Source organism: Tursiops truncatus, chromosome 10 (assembly GCF_011762595.2).
Source record: "Tursiops truncatus isolate mTurTru1 chromosome 10, mTurTru1.mat.Y, whole genome shotgun sequence".
In the NCBI taxonomy this organism is placed as follows: domain Eukaryota; kingdom Metazoa; phylum Chordata; class Mammalia; order Artiodactyla; family Delphinidae; genus Tursiops; species Tursiops truncatus.
Window position 1 is genome coordinate 99,013,156 of NC_047043.1, and position 22,529 is coordinate 99,035,684.

Sequence of the window (22,529 nt, forward strand, 5' to 3'; positions counted from 1 at the left end):
ACTTCCTGGTGTTGAGGGAAGGGAAGGGGGAGTGCTGGAAACACATGTTAACAAACGCTTCTCACATCAAACATCACTCAAGTCCTACCTAAATCCTTTTTGCTGTATTTCAACTAAATTCCCTATTGCTCCTAACCAACTGACACAAAGCTGTGCAAATGTATTCTCCCAACATCCCGAAGACAGGGCCAAAATATAGTTAGCCACTGCAGAGGTGAGGGTGTGGGTCTGGGGGGCTGGTGCTGTTGTGTTTTTCCCCATAGTTTTCGGAGACGGATATGAGGTTCCCTGGAATGTCATATGATTCCATTTTCCATTCTCTCCCTGTTTGAACGGGAATACCTATAACTGCTCCCATCATTGTTTTAGGGGAGCAGATAACTTCTTTAGGTTCCTAAGTTCACAAATGGAGAGGAATTATTCCCCAGGATGGATGATACCCAGAGCCTCACCCACACCCAATGAGAGGATTTAGATGATGAGGTCTGGGATTTCTGAGCTGATGAGATTCAGATGAGATTTGCTGAGCTGATGCTGTCATGGGATGAGATCTTTGGGGGCCTTGGGATGGAGTGAACTTTGCATTTGGGATGGACACAAATCTTTGGGGGTCAGAGGGTGGACTGTCACAGGCAGAATAATGGCCCTCAAAAAAATGTGCAACTCCTAATCCTGGGACCTATGGATATTTTGCATTACATGGCAAAGAGACTTTGCAGATGCATTTAAGAGTACAGACATTTTAATAGGGAAATTATCCTGGGTTATCTGGCTGGCCCAATCTAATCACAGCAGTCCTTAAAGCAGAAAACTTTCTGTGCTGGAGTCAGAGATCCAAAGTATGAGAAAGGGTCAACCCACTGTTGCTGGAGGGGGCTCCATGGAAAGCATGAGAAAGAATGCAGGCCACCTCCAGGAGCAAAAACAAGCCCCGGCCGACAGCCAGCAGGGAGTAGGGACCTCGGTCCTATGTGGATCTGAGGTCAGCCAACAACCTGAGTGCCCTTGGAAGTAAATTCTCTCCCACACCCTCCAAATAAAAGCCCAGGGCAGCTGACACCTTGGTTTTGGCCTTGTGAGACCCTAAGGGGAGTACCCAGCCCAGTCTACTAGACTTCTGACCTACAGAACTGTGAGATTTAAAAAATGGGCATTGTTTTAAGCCAACAGATGTGTGGTAAATTGTGATGGCAGTTAGAAATAGAAAACTATATATGTCATCTCAGAAGCCACCTCACTATTACCTTCATTTTTGCAAATAGGGAAACTGAGGTCTAGAGAGCAGAAAGCAACAAACGGTTACACAGCAAGAGGCAGAGAGCCCAAGAGCCCAGATATCCTGGGCTGGCTCTGGTTCTCAGAAGGAGAGATGCAGGACTCTATGCCCCAAACCAAACTGTGGACCATGTGAACAGCTTTGTGAATAACCATAATCAACCACTTCTGACGTGATGATTCACAGACAGCCCACAAGTAGTCCCAGCCTGTCTCCATCTCTGTGGGAAGCTGAGTCCACCCAGGCTGGATGTCATTTATACAAGACCCGCTGCCCTTCAGAACCTCAAGCTTTCAGTCACTCCCTGAGCAGACAGTCTGGCCACCGTGCCCGTGTCCTGTCTTTGGACACTCCAGGCTCTTTCTGACTGTGTGCCTTTGCACATGCCGTGCCTTCTTTGGAAAGCCCTTCCCACACTTCCTCACCTTGCAAACGCTTACTCTTCAAGCCCAGCTCAAATGCCCAATTTGAACCCTGCAAACTCCTCAGGGAAGCCTTTTCTTCAATGCACTTGGCTGCCCCTTCTGTGCTGCCAGAACATTGTTCATTTTCCCACTGCACTTATAATCGCATTCAGTCAGCTGTTTATGCATCTGCATCCCGCTCCCCCCCTCACCCTGAGACCACAATCAAAGCTGCACCTGTGACCCCCAGCTCCCAATCCTGCAGGGGCTGCACGTAGTAGATGACCAGTGGATGCTCCTTAAATTGATGAATATTTCTCTCCAGACGTGAGGCTCACAAATGGTTCCTAAGGTCAGAATTACATGTACTAGGGGCTTCCCTGGTGGCGCGGTGGTTAAGAATCCGCCTGCCAATGCAGGGGACACAGGGTCATGCCCTGGTCGGGAAAGATCCCACATGCCGCGGAGCAACTAAGCCCGTGCGCCACAACTACTGAGCCTGTGCTCTAGAGCCCGTCAGCCACAACTACTGAGCCTGCGTGCCACAACTACTTAAGACCGCGCGTCTAGAGCCCGTGCTCTGCAACAAAAGAAGCCACCGAAATGAGAAGCCCACGCACCGCAACGAAGAGTAGCCCCCGCTCGCCGCAACTAGAGAAAGCCCACGCACAGCAACGAAGACCCAATGCAGCCAAAAATAAATAAATTAATTAATTAATTAATTTTAAAAATTATATGTAGTAAAATCCCAGACTCAGGAGGAGCCTGAGAAAGTTGGTTACCTGATCCTCTCGTTGTACAATGGAAGGAATAGAGACCCGGATCACACAGGTGACGCCAAGACAGATGAGATGCAGAACAAATGAGAAAAGGAAGGAGCCAGCGGTGAGGCCGGGGGGTGGTGAGTTCCCAGGTGCGGGAAGGGAGGAGAGCAGTGAGTGTGCACAGGCCAGCCTTCCCGTGGGAAGTGAGGGCTTTGGCCCAGCACACTGTGATGTCACCACGGCCAGCTGGAGCATCCTCATTCAGAGCAGAGCCAGCAGGAGAGAGGGTAAGGGCTCTGGAGTTAGACGGACCTGCATGCAAACCCCAGCTTCTCCTCTTGATACCCCTGTGGCCTTAGGCAAGTAAGGTTCCTGCTCTGAGTCAGTTTTCTCATCTGTAAAATGGGCAAGATGACCTTCCTCACAGGATCCTCCCCGCCCCTCTCCCTCTATCAACTTCCTCTATCAAGTTAATTCCTCATCAGAGTTCAGGACTCAAAAGCCCCAGTCTCATTTTCTCAGAGGTCTTCTCCAGCCACAAATAGATCAGGGCACCTGTCAGAAGCTCTCAGAATTGCCCGCACTTCTTTGGAGCACTCAGAACAGGTGAATTTAAGTAATTAACTGCGCAGTCAGGCATTTCCTGTCTGAGTCCCCAAGATGACTGTTAGCCAGCCTTGTCTCTCCTGTTGTCCCAGCACCCAGGGCACTGATGGGCTCAGGAAGAATCTGTGGGAAGCCGGATCTGGTGGTGTCCCTCGGAGATAACAGTGTCCTTCAGCCTCCAGAAGACATCCCTTTATTTAACATACTTATTGAGCATCATCTGGGTACCAAGCTCTATGCCAAGTGCCAGGGACACAGGGATAAGCTGCGGTGGTGATGCCCTGGAGGGGCCCACAGTCTAGTAAAGGAGACAGTTCCATAGTCAACACAGGTGGGCAGACTCTACAAAGAGGCACAGCAGAGAAAGTGACCAGCCCTGGGGAGGGGAGGGACGGAGGGCAGTGCTTACCTGCTGGGGTTTGGGGAACACCAAGAAGGCTTTCTGTTCCAGAATCTTATCCAAGCACGTAATACAGTGTCTGAAATTCCCTCATCAGAGTGTCATGCCCCTCCTGCACGCCCTCACCGTCCTCCTTTCCATCATTACCTTATGCATTTACGCGGGTGGCAACTGATCCAGTGGAAGGAGGAATGGAGGACCCGAGCCCCCTCTCTGGGCCTCGGCTTCCCCCTCTGTAAAGCCAGGTGGTATCCCGGACCTCCCTCCCCAACACTGGGAACAGGGGAGGGTAAACGAAAGACCAGAAATTGGGGCAAAGGCTGCAACACACAAATGTCTCTTCAGCACGGTGCTGCTGGTCGGCCTTGGATGAGACCTCAGGACCTCCTGGGGTCTGAGACTGTGTTTGGAGAGGAAGGGGCTCCTTATCACAGAGGCTGAGCAGCTGTCTAAATTCTGGTCTCTGCTAAGCCACTGACTCACTCCATGGCTCTAAACCCAGCCTTGACCTCTGGCCTCAGGCCGGCAAGGAAACTTGGGTTTGGACTAGGGACCTCCCTGGAAACCAGATGTAGCGTCTGCAAGGAGCTTCCCAGGAGGGGAGTGCAGGCCCAGAACAATCCCTAGCCTGTGACACCACCTCCTTCCTCCTGTCATCACCCAGAGCAGCTCCAAGTGTGCCCAGGACGTGACACTGCCTGTCCTGGGTCCGTGCCGGGACCAGCCTTGCTCAGCTCAATTCATCACAGAACATGTGGCCAGCGGCTTCGCAGCAGGTACCCCTGAGCCCTATGGCTGGGCTCTGCCACTTGCCAGCTACGTGACCTTGTACAATACTCTTCCAGCCTCCAGCTCCTTTTCTGCTCTTCCCTGGCATTTTCCAGACCCTCGGTCTTACAGGGACCTTCTCCTCCTGCCTTTCCTCAGATCCCTTCTTCATATTCAGTACAATCATAATAATAACCATAATTGCATTCACTGAGAACCAACTTCATGCCAGGCCCTGCAACAAGCACTTGGTGTGGGTTACTCTTAACCATCAGATACCTGTCACTCCACTGTCCCCATTTTTCAGTCGAGGACACTGGGAAAACATTCCAGGAAAATGGCTAACCGCAAGCCCCACAAAGAAAACAACTCTGCCTGACTACCTTCTGTCCTCTTTCAGGTCTTTGCTTAAATTTTGCTTTTAATTGGTGTCTTGCCTACTCTAGACAGAGGTTGTTGGAAGAATCGATGGAGCTAACAGGCATGGAAAAGCTTTGTAAACTGTAAAGTGCAGTGCACACGTATGTGGCTGCCACATCGAGGTTTCATGACTTTCTGAACGTCCAGCTTTCTGATCTACAAAAGGAATCCGCAGGACAGCCTCTCTGGCAGGGGCTCAGCCAGCCCCTCTGCACACACCCACAGTGAGGGCGAATCAGTCTCCTAACGTGGGCGCAACTCTTGCCAGGAGCAAGCACTGCTCAGTGGAGCTGGGACCCCTCCGTGTGCCCACCCTGTGGGTCCTAGCTCTGTGCTCTGCATTCTCAGACCCTGTCTGTTTGCCTCCTCTGCCACATGATGTCTGGGCACCTCAGTTTTCTTACCTGTAAAATGGGGCCAATAATCAATGAGATAATGTGTATAAAGCAGTGGGGTGCACAGAGGTATGTGAAGTATTGGCAGACAGTGGAACCCACTGGGGGTTGCCTCCTTTCCCCACTCATATCATTAATTTCATTTCCATTCTTGTAAACCAGATGGTGAGGGGGTTATTATAATCCAGGAGTTTATGATCCAATAGTTATTTACCCCTAAACTGCTTCTCAAACTGCTACACCTTCCCTTCAACAAAACAAAAGCCCTGCTTCTGAAAGGTGGGCAGAAACCACCATTTCTCCACCTCCCCTGCACAGGGGTCTGTAAACCACTGATCACATTCTCAGTGAATATGACTTATAATTATGTATATTCAACAGATAGCACTTACTCAAAGAAGCCTGCCCAGAGTACCTGGGATGAGGTGGGGTTTTCAAACTGCATTGCTCAGAAACCCTAAGCCCTTTTTGGCAAGGATTCACAAATATCTGCTTGGAATTTCATGGGTACAGACACTGCTAGAGTATCAACAGCTGGAGTGCACTGAGGACTTCCAAGGACCAGACTCCAGCTAAAGTCTTTGCAAGTGTTAACTTATCAAACCTTGATACAATCACTTGAGGTTGGCAGTACCACCCTCCCTGCTTTTACAGATGAGGCTGCTAAAGCACAGAGAGGTTAAGTAATTTGCCCAAGGATACACAGCTAGCAGCTCGTCGATTAGGGATTTGAACCCAGCCATCTGCCCTAGAAAACACATTCTACACCCATGATACACCCACCACTTTGCACAAACAACACCCCTCATTAGGCCATAAGAGCAGCACTGTAATCCATAATTCCCAATTTCCAAGATTTCTATTCATTATGACAATCTTGTTAAATTAACTTCCTATGAAGTATTAAAAATTTTGAACTTGTGAAGGAGAGTTATAATAATAAAGCTTTGCCTTCTATGCTGGGGTTCCGAGTAAGATTTCATTTAAAAAAGGATCCTGCTGCAACAGAAAGTTTGAAAACCACTGAGATGAAGTGTGTGAGGGAGCCCCCCCAAGGGGCACCAAATAACCAACCTTCCCATCTGCTTCAATGCAGCTGGGCCCTTGGCTCCAAGAGGGGGCCTTTTGCCTTCCCCTGAGGCAGGCCATACCCCAAGGGCTACCACCCCCCAGGTACTGCCTCTTCAGCATTTCAGAGGGTTCGGATGCAGTGGGCAGGGGGTATGAAAAACATGTTTCTCCGTAACAGGAGGTGCCTTCTGGAACCAGGCTCAGAGCTGCTATTGAGTCTTCCTATAGTCTTCTGGGGCCTCTCCAGCCCCGGGGCCTGGACACCTTTTAGCAGCTGCTTCCTTGGGACTCGACCTGCCCAGCCAAAAATGACCCCCAGAGTTCAGATTTCCTGGCCTGTGTAAGTCATGATCAATTCCTGCATCCTTTCCACTGATGCTTAATTACTGACCATGACGAAGGCTCACGACCCCACAGGACAACCCTGCTGGACACCTCTTTAAGTGTAGGGAACTCTCATCCTAACAGTACAGCAGGCCTTAAGGTCTCTGAGCAGATTCTGCTTTTGTTTGGTTGGGTTTTTTTTTGGGGGCGGGGGGTGCGTATATGTGTGTATCTTGTCTTCTTTATTAAAATCATGCAAGCAAGCCTGAAATGTCAAGTTCTCGGATCGTGCCCTGACCTAGAGAAACTTCTCTTGGGCCCTATTCAGGGCTCCAGATCAACCCCACGCATGTAGAGAATGGGTCTGTTTACATAGAGACCAGCCACATCATCCCCCAAAACAATCTCAACCCTAAGACATTCGTTTTACAGGAAAACAGCCAAAGACAGAGGCCTCTCCAAGAGAGGGAAACACTGCAATTCTCAGCTGCAAGCTCAGAAGTCCCTGCACGCAGCTGAGTGGCTGCCTTCATATCTGGGAGGCCGGACAGTCTTGGGACATTGTCAAGGAGCCGGATGAAACATCAGTTCATCACTCAGAAATTATTATCAGTTTTTTGTCCTGTTCACCTGGAGTACTGTGAGCACGGATGATAAATTCCCCAATGGCCCTTCCTGAGCCCAGCTAGGCAATCTAAGGAAGCGTTAACCTTCTGCACAATATCATCCCTTTGACTACTAACGCAACAGTGTGCACTACTCTCTTTATATATAGTTTTTACATCATCCCCTGGACATGTGGATCTAAGCAACGGATAGTCATTATACTGTCCATTCTGAATGCCTACACTAAGGACATTTCCGTTCTAAAGATTCATACCCCATTGTGTGTCCTCACCTTTGACATCCGGAGGGGGGTCGATTCCAGTTGGGAAGTTCTCAAAGGGGGTGAATCAGAAAAAGGGAAGAATTTATACCTAAAGATACCTTCCTTCCCGTCCTGGTTCCATCACTTACTGGCTTACAAGTCATGTTACCACTCTGAACCCCCGTTTCCTCTTCTATTAAAAAAAGTGAAATTGGATAACTACTCCCAAAGGGACATCTAACAAATTAAATGTAGTGATGCACACAAAGTGAGAGGGAACCTCACAGCATAGTTGAAAGCACAGTTGCTGGAAACTGCCTGGGTTAAAATGCTGGCTCTGCTGCTGACCAGCTGTATGACCTTGGGCCCCTTATTGAACTTCTTTGTACCTTAGTTTCCTCATCTGCTGAGTGGAAATTTTTTTAAAAAAAGTATCTATGTGGCAAGTGGGTGTTTCGGATTAACTGAGTTAACACATGTAAAGGGTCTGAGACAGTATCTGGCATCTAGTGAACACGCAGCAAAGCCTCATCAGCTGTGGTGCACACAGCTCCCAGCAGCAAAGGCCAAGGCTGATGGTATTATTTTTTAATACCTGAGAAAGCCCTTGTGTGAGTATTATCTCTGACTCCTCAGGACAGCTCAGTGATGAAGGGACCATCATACCCCTGGAACCGGTGAGAAGACTGAGGCTCAGATGGGACAGGGGCAGAGCCGGACTCGACCTCATTCTCTTCCGGCCCTACTGCTGCCTCTCTGGTCCTGTCAGCTGTGTTGCCTACACGCCGTCAGGCACCCTGAGACCCCCACGCTGGGGAGATGCAGGCAGCCAGAGCCCTGGGTCACTCTACTCTGAGTGACTGTGCAGCCGCCGTGACTGGGGGCCATCACATTACAGAGGCTGCAGAGCGAGGCCTGTCATCATGCCTCGATCCCTTGATATTCAGACACCTTACTGGTGGGGCTTCTCTTCCCCCATTCGACCCCTCATGGCTGACAATAATTGTGCTAGAGAACTAGCTGATGACACTCCCTTACGCTAAAACCTTCAATAGCTCCCTATGGCTCACAGATCAAATCAGTTTATGCAGGGAGCACAGGTCCAAATGTAGCACATTCGTTTTCAGGAATTTTCCCAGCCTTATCACCTCTCGGCCTCCCTCCGCTGGGCGCGTGTCCTCTCGACTCCCTGGACCACCACCATTTTCTGTAAAGAGCACTCAGGTGTGGACTCAGAACCGCTGGCTCCAAGCCGGTCCAGAGCAATCACAGGTGGGAGAGAGACAAGACCCAGATGCTCAAAAATCACATAGCCAGGGGCAGAGCTGGGGCCCAAATTCAAACCTCCTTATACTCCCAGAACCATTCTCAATAGCAAATATTCTTTGCTGCATTTTCAAATTATTTGCTGATGACTGTAAACATACAAGTCTTAAAGAGTTCAGATAACTCCAACATTTTGGATCCTAACACTTCCTTCCAATGGCGTCTTATTAAAGTAAAATCCAAATCTTTTACAAAGGCCCCTACCCACCCATCCCTGGTCACTCTCCCCACTGCATTCTGCTCTCCAGCCACGCTGGACTCCTGGCCTCTCCACAAATCCCCAAGGGCCTCCAGCCTGAGGGCCTTTGTCCCTGCCGTTCCTCTGCCTGGAACGCCCATCCCCCTGATGAGGCCTGATCACCATTCAGGTTTCACTCCATGTCACCTCCTCAGAGAAGCCCTCCCTGACCACCCTGTCTAAACCGTACCTTCCACCAGTCACTTTCTATCACTCTGCTCTTTTTTCTTCTTTTTCACAAAAGAATAACCTCACTTGATATGAATTCAGTGAAGAAATGCACAAACTACAGAGATGACTTTTGCTCTCTGGCTGCATCCTCTGCATGGTACGCTTATCCCCAGTCCACAGGCCAGAAGACTGAGGCCCCGGATGTCAGCACCATCTACACTCAGGCTGGAACAAAGACTCCACGCCTCCTCTGGGGCTCAGCTGGTCAAGGAGACCAGCTGCTGACATTTCACCAAAGAACCCATGCAATAAGTCTGTCTGCTATTAGTGAGAATTATTCTCACACCTCCCACAGAGGGAAACCCTGACTTTATGAAGGTAAAACCACATTGTGATTAACACTTAATCAGGATTTCATCTGCATTATAGCTCTGTGAGGAAAAAAAAAATAGCTGGGGCTTTAATCTCATGCTAATAAATGTTCCAATCAGTGTGTTCCTGACACAATTTTCTTATTAGGGTCCTTCCATGTAAATTTTATTGCGTTTAATTAAAAATTATTGCTAAAAGAAACAGCTGCAGATGGTCTTATTTTAAGTCAGAAAATTAAAAACTGAATATTCTCATCAGTCAATTTCAACAAGAAGCACAGCCGCACGCAACAGGAATGTGATGGTTTTGAGATTATAATAATTTTTATGGCATTTCCAGGTCCTTTCAATGAAACTTAATGAAAGCTCTGCATGAGTTCATTTGTCAAAAACGTAATAATAATAGGAAAGCTCCCGGCTTGCAGACCAATAGAAAGATACCAAGGAACACCACTGCTGGGCTGTGCCCAAAGCCCAGCGACGCAGCTCTCAGCACCAATGCAATCAGCCAGCAGGAGGCCTGGTTGCATCTCTGCCATATACCCACTCAAGGATGTGTAGCTGAGGCCGTAAATCACCTTTGTTTTACAAGGATGCATATTTTTGTTGCTGCAGCACTGTCCACGGTTGTAAAAAAATAAGTCAGCTTTTGCTGTCTCAGGGAGTCACTTCACCGAAACATCTACTGCATTCTAAAGATGCTGGGGGCCAGGGAGGTAAGAAGGAGGGGCCCTCATGCTAGAGTCTGTGCTGGATTTCAGAATTTTAATTGCAGCCGCTGTCCTTGGTCTGCATTGTCCGTACAATTACCTCCCCCACCTTTGTTACTCGGCTTGTATCCTTTAACTTTTATTTTAGGGACTAAATTCTTATTATTTCTTGCTATGTCTTCGATTGGAAACCAGCGCCAGCCTTTCTATTTGGGACCAGACAGACTGTAAAAGATAAACAACAGATTAAGAAGAGAAAGGCAAAGGCAGATACAGCTAGCCCTGGAGTGAACTGACACTGGAGGACTGGGCTGCTGTGCGCATTCTAGAGACGGAACACCACACGCCCCACTCCCTGCCCCACGGGGTCTTCGTTTCCTCTGCAGGGGCCGGCGCAATGGCCTCCTGGCTAATGTCCCTGCTTCCCGTTGCTTCATCCCCTCCACTCTCTATCCTGCCAACAAGGCGTCCAGTGCAATGCAGCATCCCCACCACGGCCCTGCCCTGCTGAAAACCAGCCAGGGTCTCCCCGCTGCCCTGGGATATCAGACAGGCTCATGGAGCCGAAATGTGAGGCACTTCCTAGCTGGGCCCCAGGCTGCCTTCCCAAGTTCACCTCGCAGGCGTGGACACTGACTCCACCTCAACACTTCATGGTCTTTTCTTACCCCCGACTCCTGCCCAGGCTTGTGCTCCTCCCCGACTGTGTGTCTCCATCATGAACACCTTGCTGTGCCTCTGGCAATACCCGCGGATAGCCCAGACAGTGAGGGCTCCCCGCTGCCCCTCCTCAGAGCTGTCTGGATGGACCTCTAACAGGACCTTTATTACGCTAGGTTCTAAGGACCTCGGTCTGCCTTTCTCCCCAGCCAGACGGAAACACCCTGAGGGCAGGAACCGTCACCCTCCAGTGCTAAGAACAGCAGCCGATGTTTAGTGGTTGGCCAGTGAGGGAATTGGCTGAGCCAGTGCAACCTTCTACCACCAACTGGGGACGAGAAAAAGATGGTGCAAGTTTAGTACTTGAGGCTTTCAACCCAGTCTCCCCGATGCAGTCTCCGTGTCTGCAGATGATGGGAACTGTTTTCCAGAATAAAGATATCGAAGGACATGCTGAACTAAGGTTAGGTTATTTTCACTGCAGCTTCACCTGCTAAAAACCACAGTCCTGCGTGTGTCTGTCTGTGCTCATACCTTCTTCTACCTCCATATGTGGAAACCCTACTTTTCCTTCAGTGCCTGTTCAAATGTCCCCTTTTCCACGAAGCTATCCCACCCTCGTCTAGACTCCTAGTCTCTGGGTTCTGAGCATCTCCGATCTTGCATTTCAGGGACTTGGGTCTAAGTCCTCTTCCAACCACCCAACTGTACCTGCGCTGAGGCCAGTGACGGTACTGGGTCCACCTCTCCACCTCCTCCCACACATCACTTAGCACAGTTCCTATTCAGAATTGCTCATTTCTCGAATGGTCGTCATCGGCAAGCCAAAATATTCAATCCCCTGGATGCACCCACTGCGGGTCCTCATCTCGCGCTGTATCACGTGGCCAATCCACAAACTCCACAAAGCATGTAATTCGAGCTGCATTCCAACAGGGAACAGCTCTGGAGGAGAGCCTGAAATGCTGGGCCTCGGCCCATCCACAGCTCTCTCTGGAAGGCACTGCTGCTCGGGGCTGCATCGTCTGAAGCTCCCCTTATGAGCGGTACAGACAGCTGCTCTAACCCAGAGCTCCTCCTGGCTGCTCCTCGGGCACAAGGGGCCACAGGAGGGCCAGGGTCCCCCCGAGGCCCTGAGGGAGGGAAAGACATCTAAGCACTGCATTAGCAAGTCCCAGGAGAGGCTGTCAGTCTTCTTGATGAGTTGCCAAGAGAGAAGTAAACCCACCAGCCTTGAGAAAAGAGAGTGTCCTTCTGCTTCTCCTCTGGACCAACAAGCAAGGCTACCCCAGCCTAACTCCTGCAAGCAAAGACACTTCACAGCGGTTGGATGGAGACCACCAGCTAACGTGGCATTTTTCAACCAAAGAAAATAGGACGTGGAAAGAGCATTCGGTCGAGAGGCAGAAAGACTGGGGTTTGAAGCTTGGTTTGGCTACTTACTACCTGTGTGACAGAGGATGGTTTATACCACTTCCCTGGGCCTCAGTTTTCTCATCTGGAAAAATAGGAACTGGAAATTCCTAAGGTGCCTAACTAATCCTGAGTTACAAGTGAAATAATAGCTACAGTCAGAGTCACAGAGTAGGCACCTCTGCTAGCGAGATTACGGAATCAAAAAGCCCTGGTCCTGGGTCCGATTCAAGGCTGCTTAGGCTGTTGCCTGCAGCCCCAACTCCATCTCACACAGAAGGCAGAGGCAGTGCTGACACCACACGCCACCACCGAAGCTCACCCCTGGTCCTGGTTTATGGATGGGAGGTCCTGAACATTGAGTCAAACACATGCAGAACAGTCGTATGTGAGAGAGACAGAGAGATACTCCCTCAGTGAAAGGGACCCGATTCCCCACCTGCATCCACTGCTGTGTGACCTTGATCATGTCACTCGATAACAGCTAGTGCCTAGTGAACATTTCACTCTGTGCTGCATTAATTCATTTCGTCTTAATGACATTGTGAGGCCAGTACTACTATCATCGCCTTTTACAGGTAAAGAAACTGCGGCACAGAGAGGTAAGTCACAGGAAGTGGTGGAGGGCAGACTGAAAGCCACGCAGCCTGGCAGGAGCCTGCACGCTTAGCCACCGTGCCCTCACAGGCTCTCCCTGGGCTGCCGTGTCCTCATCTGTAAACATAAGCCACCAGAAATGCATCAGCAACAATATGCATCAAGAGTTGGAGAGGGCGCTGGAAAGGGATGAGAAAAAGCCAGTGCAGCAGTACCTTAATGTAAAATCTAGGAGGTGGGCGTATGGACACTCACTGTTAAACTCTTTCTACTTTCCCGTAAGTCTGAAAGTTTTCATGATGAAATGGGGAAAAGGGGCCTCGGGGATCTGTGTTGAGGTAGCGATCTGTGTTGAGGTATAACACTGAGTGATTAAAGGGGACTCATCATCATGCAAAAAGCAAACTTACAATTATGGGGATTTAAATGAGACACTCAGGACAAAGCAGTGTGTGGTGTTTTGCATCAAATGGATACTGAATAAGCGTACACAAAGCACCCCAAACTGTGTTTCAGAGTATACTTAATAAATGATAGTTCTTTCCCCCAGTGAAGCTCAAAATCACCGACTCATCGACATGCATTTATTAAGCTCCTAGTGCATAACCAACATACTGAGGTCCTGCGGGATATTCAGAAGTAAAGACTGGGTTCCCCAACCAAGAGTCCTGACTGAGGACATAAAACACCCTATTTGAAAAGGATGAGTGTTGGACTGAAAACATTTTTTGTGCGTATGAGAGTCAATTCAGGAAAAAAAAGAATGCTTTGGGGATGCACTTTAAACCAAAGGATAACGAAACCTCTTTTACATACGGGGGTGGGGGAGTGAGGACTGTACATAGGTAACAATGTATACGCTTTTATTTTATGAGATAGAAAACGGTTAATAAGAATATTGTTGTAGCTTCGAAAATGCTGTTATCTGTGTATACAAATCTCAAAGGAAGTAACTGTGTAGAAGAAACTTTATAATCATCCATCAGACCCGGAGCTGCTGCTCAGATTTAGGGATCTCTAAGGGCTCTCGGAATTCTATTACATACTCAAAACATTTCTTGAAGGGAGGCACTGTCAGCGGAAAAAGGACTCGGATTTAAATAACATTGAATCACACCACGAGAGAGTTATTCCCTTCTCAATCCACCTGAATCCTTCTGATTATGCCAAGTAGAAAGTCTCCGTGTGGTGCCAGGATGCCTTTAACACCTCTCCCTGTTTAACGAAGGGACCAACCTCCCGCTCACAGCCTTGGCAACTAATAACCTCAAGCTAGACTTTACCCGTGCTATTTTAATTTCTCTTTGTATCCTACTTTTACAATTGCCTTCTTCTATTTATGACACCTAATACTGCTTTTCCATTTCCCAACAGTGGCATACAATTTCCTTTTTAAATATTTTTAATGTAAAAAACATGGACTGATTTAAAGACAAGCAGTGAGTGATAGCGCAGGTGGTTAAGAAGTACAGATGGGCTCCAATCCTACCGTTTTACAGAGAAGCGACCGGGGCCCAGCCTCCTCCAGGATCCCACAGCAAGTCAGTGACGGGGTGGGCTCTGAACCCGCATGTCCTGCAGCACTGTCCTGCGCTCTTTCAGGACTGTCAGTATTTATTTTGGCTTCTGCCTCTGATCTTCACACTGAAGCAAGGTCTGGGGCAGGACAGGCAGCGGAAGGAGGAAGGAACTGCCTCCCACCCTCTCGTCCTGTCCTGTCCAACCCCAAGCACCCCTGGGCACGTGTCTCAGGTCAGCGGCACCCCTCCGCTCGGTTCTCAAAGCCCTTATTCAGGCGAAGAAGCATGGCTCCTCACCCCGTGGCAGTTCCCCCTGCCTCTCAATTTTGTGTATCTGAAGCCGCCCTTGCCCAGACGTGTTCCCGCCCAGGGTGGGGATGTCTCTCTCCCTCTGCTTCCATCTGTTTCATGCAGGGAAGCGGAAGAAAGCTTTGCTCACTGATTGATATCCAAGAGGATGTGGTTCCTGCACGGGAGATTCATCCCAGTCAGTCTGACCTTCAGGGAAATAAATTCAGAGTGGGGCAACAGTGCTTTTGAAATTCAGAGTCTGACGGTTGAGTCAGACCCTAGGCCAAGGCCCTAGGCTGTAGCACCAAATGTGAGATAATACAGGGAAAGCACTAGCACGGTGCCTGGCACAGTAAGCAGTCAGGATACGGTAAGTATTAGCATTTTCTTGGGTATTTTATTCCCTTAATGTCATTATAGTTTGGATGAAGGGAGCTTTTTTGTTTTTTGGACTAAGTACAGATCAAGGCAACAAGGCCTTTGCATATGGCCAAGTAGCCTGTGCACTGCACAACCCCAGGGGCAGCATATTAGACGAAAAGGTGAGTGGGACCCTGGGGTTGTGCAGTGGGCAGCCTGAACAACCAGACCTGGCATCCTTCAGCATAATGCACTACAAATTCCTGAACCAAGAGTCAGGAAATCTGAGTCCTGACACTGATTTCTCCACTAAATTGCTTAGAGATTTTAGGCAAGTCTCTTTCCCTCTCTGTGCCTCAGTTTCCTCCTCTGTAACGGGACCAAATGTTGGCTGAAGTTCCCTTCCAGCTATGAAATTCTGTGATTCAACAGAAGCAGGTTTCAATTTCCGAAGGACAGTCATACAAAAGAGGAACTGAGCTCAGCTGCCTGGCTTGAGGGGAAAGAGCCAGCATGAGTGGTGTAGGGATATTAGAGAGAATAGCTTCTGTCTCAGTGGGATAGGGACATTAGGGAGAGATAGCTTTTGCCTCAGGCAGAAAGAAAAACTTAATCAGAGTACCTAGCAACAGACGAGGCACCTCTGGGAGGTGGTGAGTTCCCTGTGGCTTGAGGAATTCAAGCACAGACCCAGTTAAGAGAGGGACCTATCAGACATGGGAGGTTTGACCGTACGCTCTTTGAGGTCCTTCCCAGCATGGAGATTTCATGGTTTCAAAGCCTGGTTCTATTTTCATTAGTGCTGGAAGCATTCAGCTAGGGTTGGGTCTTGTCAAACCCCGCTGATAACTATTAACGCAATGAATTTGTCTGCTCTCCCGCTCCCACCCTCTTAAAGTTCGCACACATCCACATTCTCCAAATTAAATTGGATCCCTCCGGTGGCACTGATGTCTACCTTTGCTCTGGCAAACAAACCTAGGAAGAACCAATTCATAGCCTTACCCAGACTTGGGGCAGGGAGAAGATGGAGCCAGTGTGGGGAACCACGTGAAAAATTCAGGAGAATAAACCACACAAACACTTCTAGTGTCTACACTCCAGAGAAAGCTAATGCTAATTGCAAATCATTCTTATCTATTCATTACTGCAGGTCCCCTGGGAATTCCGAGCAGCAACAGCTGTGCCCAGCTGCGATGAGTTACTGCACACGAGGGGAAAGAATCAGGGTTTCCTTTAAAATCACCACCATTCTGACTTTTCATTAATTCAGATCAGGTGCCCCCAAGCGTGTAAATGGTTGAGGCTGAATCGCAGTGCCTTTAAGTTGCATCCATGGTGCATAAAAGACAGCAAGATCTGGCAATTATCCACCTGGGATGGTCAACAGGACATTCAGTCAGTCTCGGGAAGGTGGGGTCAGAAAACCGCCACTGTTGTCAATAATTGCAGTGTTTCACGCTCACTTCCAAGGTGACTGAGTCCAAAAAAAAAAAAAAAAAAAAATCAGCCTGGACGTACCTCTTAAAGACCTCTATTCAGAAATTTAGCTCAGGGCACCCTTAGCTCTTTAAACAATTTAAATAAATTGTCTTTTCTAGTTCCTTTGAACAGAGTATATATTGACACAATAAAAAGGTCTCAATCTCAATTTAGGGTATTTTCCTGATGGTGAAAGATGTTTAGTTTGACAAGATTCCAGAACCTTCTCTTTTGGTGACTTTCCCAGAAGGGACTAGTAAAGCCATCTACCTAGGAGATGAGAAATGTACCCCAAATAATAGAAATACATACACTCACATGGGCACTATATTTGGCATCTTAGCCAAATACTTTCAAACAGATTAGGTACTCTCATCTTTTCAAACACTCTGCCTAGAGGTAGCACAAATCCATTTCCCAGATGAAGTAACTGAAGCCACTCACCCCAAGCCACAAAGCTAGAGAGAAACAGAGCCTGAGGCTAAAAAGCAAGTCCGTTCTGTCCCCTACGCCTAAGCTTGCCTCTCGGATAGTTACACCTGGCGAACAGCAAAGGAAATGTCATTTCACGGTACCTTTCTGCCTCCTGGTCTGCACTCTGCTGTTTGCTCTCGAAGGCGTTGAAGCTGCTCATGTCCACATAGCCGTCATTCTCGTTTGCTGTGGACAGGGCTCTGCTCTGATCTTCAAACAGCTTCGTAAACGTCCCGGCCCTTGGGGGCCTCCGAGGTGGAATCTGGATATTTTCATAGTCCGAGTTCATGGCCGGGATGTTCTCGTAGTCCGAAGTGTCAGCGTTGGGGAACGAGATGGAGCGCGGCTTGGTCAGGGGCAGGGGCAGAAAAGGAGGCCGGGAGCGGTCCTCGAAGGACTCCACCCTGGACACCGTCCTGCTGAAGGGGACGCCCTTCCTCTTGCCGTCCCTGTAGAAGATGAGGGAGGAGGGCGAGTCGCAAGCCCGGAGCTTGCCAGTCCTCGCTCTGAGCTGCGGGGAGTTGCTGAGGCTCCTCCGGTCCATCTCCAGGAGCCGGGCCGGCCCATGGTAGCTGGACTCTGAGGAGGACCTGGACGAAGACACGTTGACGTCCACGTGCACCTTGCTCTCTGTCTTCTTCTTAAACGTCAGCGCCAGGAACCGCTTAAAGGACGGCTTCTTCTTCTTGGTGTGCTTGTCCGGGGGCTCACTCTCCACCAGGAGCGAGGGGGAGCTCTTTGTGATGGGCTTTTTGGTGATGCAGGCCAGGTCAAAAGGGGGCGGGATGTCAACCACGGAAGACGGGGTGGAGGTGCCGCTGGATGGGAGGTGGCCCCTCTGAGAGAAGCTGCCAGAGGAGCCAATCACGCAGGGCAGAGAGAGGTTGTCGTCCTTCCTCTTGATCCCGTGGCCGTCTAGGCCACACGCCTCGGGCTCCCGGCACAGGGACATGGGGATCTCTCGGCCTTCCACGGAAAACGATCGCGGGTACAGAGTGAAGGCTCTGGGCTTTGCTGGCAAGGCCCTGCCGACGTCCAGCGGCTTCCCCTCCAATGACAGGACCGCCTTCCTCGCCTCCTTGGTGACACCCCCAATGCCAATGGCTGATGAGCCAGCTTCCGGTCCCGTTTCTTCCGGGACAGTTTCTGGGACGTAGCCAGCCATCTTCCCGGAGTGGGGCCTGGCCCTCGTGGTGACATTCTTCCTGTCGATGGGGACCAGGCTGCCCTCCGCATCAGAGCTCACCTCTTCCTTCAATCCACAGCCATTCGCGGTGCCCGAGGCAGCCTGTGCCTCAGGCTTCTCCTCCTCCCCAGGGTCCACCCCGCACGCCAGGCCAACGCCCATCTCATAGGGGTTGGCGAGTGCGTCGTCCACGGCATCCTCCTCCTCTGGCATGACCACCACGTCAGGGACAGAGGGTCCCTCCCCGGCGCCACCCTGCAGGGAGCCACGCCGGCCACATCCAGGCCCAGCCACGGGGTCCTGCTGCGCCCGTTCCCCTGACCGCGGCTCCTGCTCGGACTCTAAGCTTTGTGCTGACTCGGAATAAGGAGAGCAGCTCTCGCTACAGAAAGAGGTGCTCTCGCTTGGGAAGAACTCGTAGGGACGTCCTAAGAGTGGAGCCACAAAGTCGTCCACACAGTCCCTCTCGAAAGGAATGATCTGGCAGCTCTCCTCAGCTCCTTCATCCTGCACAGGGTCCTCACCTTCTTGAGGGTCCCCTCCTGCCTCCTGGGTGACCACTGCTGTTGCTTCTGTGTCAGGTTTCTCTTTCTGATCAGCTGGCTCATCCTGACCATCCTGGCCACCACCTCCTGGGGCATCTTCACACGCCTCCTGGGAGACGTCAGGGCTGTCTGTGGCCACCTCCGCCTCCGGGACACCGGGGGCCAACCCCTCGTTCTCTGGGGGCTCCTCGCTGCCATCGGCAGCGTCCCGCTCAGGGGGCCCGTCAGAGCCCACACACTCGTCTGATGCCCCCAGTTCTGTGTTGGTGCGGCCTTCCTCACCATCCTCCTCTGACTCCCCGGGTGTCACAGGCGGCCTGGGCTCCTCACCACGAGCTGCTGGGTCCTCTGCATCTAGGTGAGTTAGAATGATATCGCTTGGAAGGACCGCCTCTCCATCCCCAGCACCCCCGTCCTCCAGGCTGTACACGCTGTGTTCTTCCACCTGCTTCTCCTCGTCGTCACTTGTGAACTTCTGCTCCTCTGCCCCCGGGGCACAGGCACAGTCCTCCACCTCCATGTTCTCAGGAGTGGGGGTGACGCCTCCATCGTCCTCTCCACCCAGCACCGCTTCAGCCGGGGCTGCCCAGTCCTCTGCAGCTGCTGCCCCTTCCTGCTCACACTCCTTGCCTCTCTCTTGGCACTCCTCCCCACCGCTGGCCTCTGGAGGCACCGTGACTGCATTCTCCACGGAGCCCCCATCCCTGGGTCCGTCCTCTGCTGCCGGAGCCCCGGGGGCCACGATGTAATCCTCGTCTGCCTCGGGCTTGGAGCATTCCGGGGTGGACCGGTGCTCGTCGTAGAGCCCCCTGTCTACGCAGGGCAGCTTCCCATTGCTGCATTTGTTCAAGCTGTTGATCATGTAGATGCTGGCCCTCCACTCACTGGGGGTAGCCAGCCTGGGCTTTGGGGCGATGGGGGGTTTTGGCCCCCTGGACATGGAGTTGGGACTGTGAAGACACTCGCGCCGGGGTGACGAGGAGAATTTGGGTGCCGTCACTGGCGTGAGGGAACTGGCAGCCTTCGGCTTAGGAGCAACTGGTGGTTTGGGTGAATCTAAAGGATGAGAATAAGAAAAGGAGAGAGAGAAGGTACAGTTACCATTATTTCCTTCCACTCAGTCTCCTACTTACCATTCACAAGAGAACACCGAAGATGGTTTCCCAACCCACGTGAACCCAATCTACCATGTTCTGTCAGGTTTACACCCTCCACCAACATCTTTAAAATCCCTCGACCTTCCAATAAAGATTCATTCTGTAAACAAGGTGAAGAGATCTTTCTTCTATGCACAGGCCAGCTAACAGAGCCCAACTGAATGACACCCTGTGCTCCTCAAATAAAGGTGTCCAGGTCGTTGCACTCATCCACTCAACGATGACGCAGTAAATGCTTTCGATGTGCACCGGCCCATGAGACACTGCTGGTCCCAACAGTCAGATCCCTGCTGCCCTCGTGGAGCCCACAGTCATTCCACCATTCATTCATTCTTCTATCTATATACTCAGCACTGCAGATGGCAGAGGCTTCTAGGACCAAGAAGAGAAGAACACCTCTGCTGAAGACTCACAATTGAATCAGGGAGACAAGACTAACAGAACAAGTGGAGGACTGAGCCACAGACCCTTGGAATATGATGACTGAATATCTCCCTCCCTCCAGAATGATACACCACAGGCTTGGGATGGTGGCATATGATTCTTCTGAGGGTCACCTCTGAATTCTACATGCTTCAAGACTGGTTTCCAGCTAACTGCCCTGCCTCCAAATTTCACAGGAGAAATTATATGGTATTTTCCAACATGGGATATTTGCAAAAGGCCTTATCCCCTGTGGATGTTGAGGATCTATCAGCCATGGCAGAATAAAAGATGTCGCACAACATGCACGTGTGACAGGAGTTAGGGAAGCACGAGTTGCCATGGCTAGGGAAGACCTCTCGGAGAAGGTGAAATTTCAGCTCACTTTTGCAGGACTGGAGGGACCTGGACAAGCGGAAGGAGTAAGGGAGGAGTCGCCCACTTCCAAGTTCAGCACCTCTCCTGCTACAGCCAGCCCATGCCTTCACACCTCCTGCCGTGCCTCCGAGCCCCTGTCCACACTGCAGGCAGGGTGAGGAATGCAGATTTTCATGAAATGCAACTCCATCCTGCCAACTTCACTTCAAAAGCACTGCCTGGCTGTTCACTGCCCAGGTTTAGGATGTACAGGTCCCCCCTTCAGTCCAGTCTCAACTCCCAGTTCCATCCCCACTAAGCCTTGGGTGTGATACAAAGCAGCCCCAGCATGCCAGCCCGGCTTGTGACAGAAGGAAGACTGAGCACAGGGTCTGGAGGTCTGTCAGCAAACTCTCCTCCTCCCCACACATTTGACTCCCAGCTCAATCCTTGCAGCATCTAACCCTGGTCATCTCTAATCCAGGGCTGTCTGACAAATATAAACGTGAGCCCCATTTATCATCACACACGTAATTTTTAATTTTCTCACAGCCACATTAAAGAGTCAAAAAGAAACAGGTGAAATTAATTTTAACAGTACATTTTTCAACTCAATATATCCCAAATATTATCATTTTGGACATTATCATGTGATCAATGAATCATGTTTGCATCAACATGTAATCAATACACAAAAGTCATTAACAAGGTATCTGACACTCTTGTTTGTCCTAAGTCCTCAAAATCTAAGGTATATTTCACACTTGCAACACATCACGATTCAGACCAGCCACACTGCAAGTGCTCAGTGGCCACGCGAGGGTGGTGGCTATGGGGCCAGCTAGCACAGCTCTAACTGATTTTACCCCATCTCCATGGGATTGTCCCACTGGCCCCTCAGTTTCAGTATATCTGAGGCCAAAGTCAGTATCATCCCCCCCAAACTGGCACAGCTATGCAAAATTCAGCTGAGGAGCCCCAAAGGAAATAAAAAAGGCCCAGGACAGCAATAAATAGGGTTATAAAGCCCATGCACTCTGGTCCTGGAAGGGCCTGATTCCAGAGCCTCTGTACATTGCTCATAAATCTAATGAACTTAGTTGTATGGTTTCCCAGGACACAGCTAATTAGTGGGGGGTGGAGGTGCAGGGAGAGCAGCAACACTGCCAGTTGTAAGATGTGGTAGCAAACAGCAAGAAATGGAGAGAAGAGGCACAGCTGTCAAGACTTTAAAGGCTAAAGCAACCACTGCATCAACGCCCTAACCCACACCTACATTCATCCGCACCAACGCCCAGGCCAGCCACTGGCATCCGGATAATAACCCAGAGTCTTCAAGATAAAAGAAGTGACTTCCCAACTTTTTGTTTCCATACGCAATCAAATATATCCTAATTTAGAAAAATTTCTGTCCAATTTAGTTTAAAACAAACTCGAATATTTGGAGCTTAAAGAGCTACCTGTCAATGTGGAGTAACAGGGGCCTTTGGAGCCTGGTGGTCTGGGTTCAAATTCCGCCGTTGCCACATATAAGCTATGAAACTGACTCTCAGATTCCTCATCTGTAAAATGGGTTCAACAGTAACACCTATTATGAAGAGGTTGTTATGAAGAGTAAAAGATATATATTAGCAGGACTTCGCATAGACAGGTGTTCTCAATAAGCAGTAGCTATTATTGTTCTAATAAAGTCAGTCCTTCCCTACCCCACATCTTCCCCTGGTATAAGTCTTGCTCTACACAGATATATGATGTATACGAGCTTCACGCTCTCAACATCAGGTGTCAGGCATTGGCATGAAATTATTCTTTGGGGGTGGGGACTCTCACTTCTCATCCTTAACAGGTGGTATTTCACATGGGCACCACGAGACCTGACAGAGGTCATGGAAAATGACCGTCACCTAGGCTGCATCGCTCCCACCGCCCCCCATCCTTCATCCAATCAAGCT

General features: G+C 50.1%; 1 protein-coding gene across 14 annotated transcripts in view; it reads right to left on the reverse strand.

The window, feature by feature from the left end:
* FGD5 (FYVE, RhoGEF and PH domain containing 5) overlaps positions 1 to 22,529 on the reverse strand; it is a 137,965-nt gene that overhangs the window by 87,586 nt on the left and 27,850 nt on the right. For 9 of the 14 annotated variants that reach the window (XM_073787746.1, XM_073787738.1, XM_073787745.1 and 6 more), the window contains exons 2-3: positions 22,038 to 22,139; positions 17,011 to 19,696 (exon numbers count right to left, since the gene is read on the reverse strand). In XM_073787746.1, coding sequence (XP_073643847.1) covers positions 17,011 to 19,696; positions 22,038 to 22,139 — 2,788 coding nt within the window. Of the gene's footprint in view, positions 1 to 17,010; positions 19,697 to 22,037; positions 22,166 to 22,529 lie in introns of all 14 variants that reach the window. The other 5 variants (XM_073787742.1, XM_073787743.1, XM_033865487.2 and 2 more) reach the window with 2 other exon arrangements.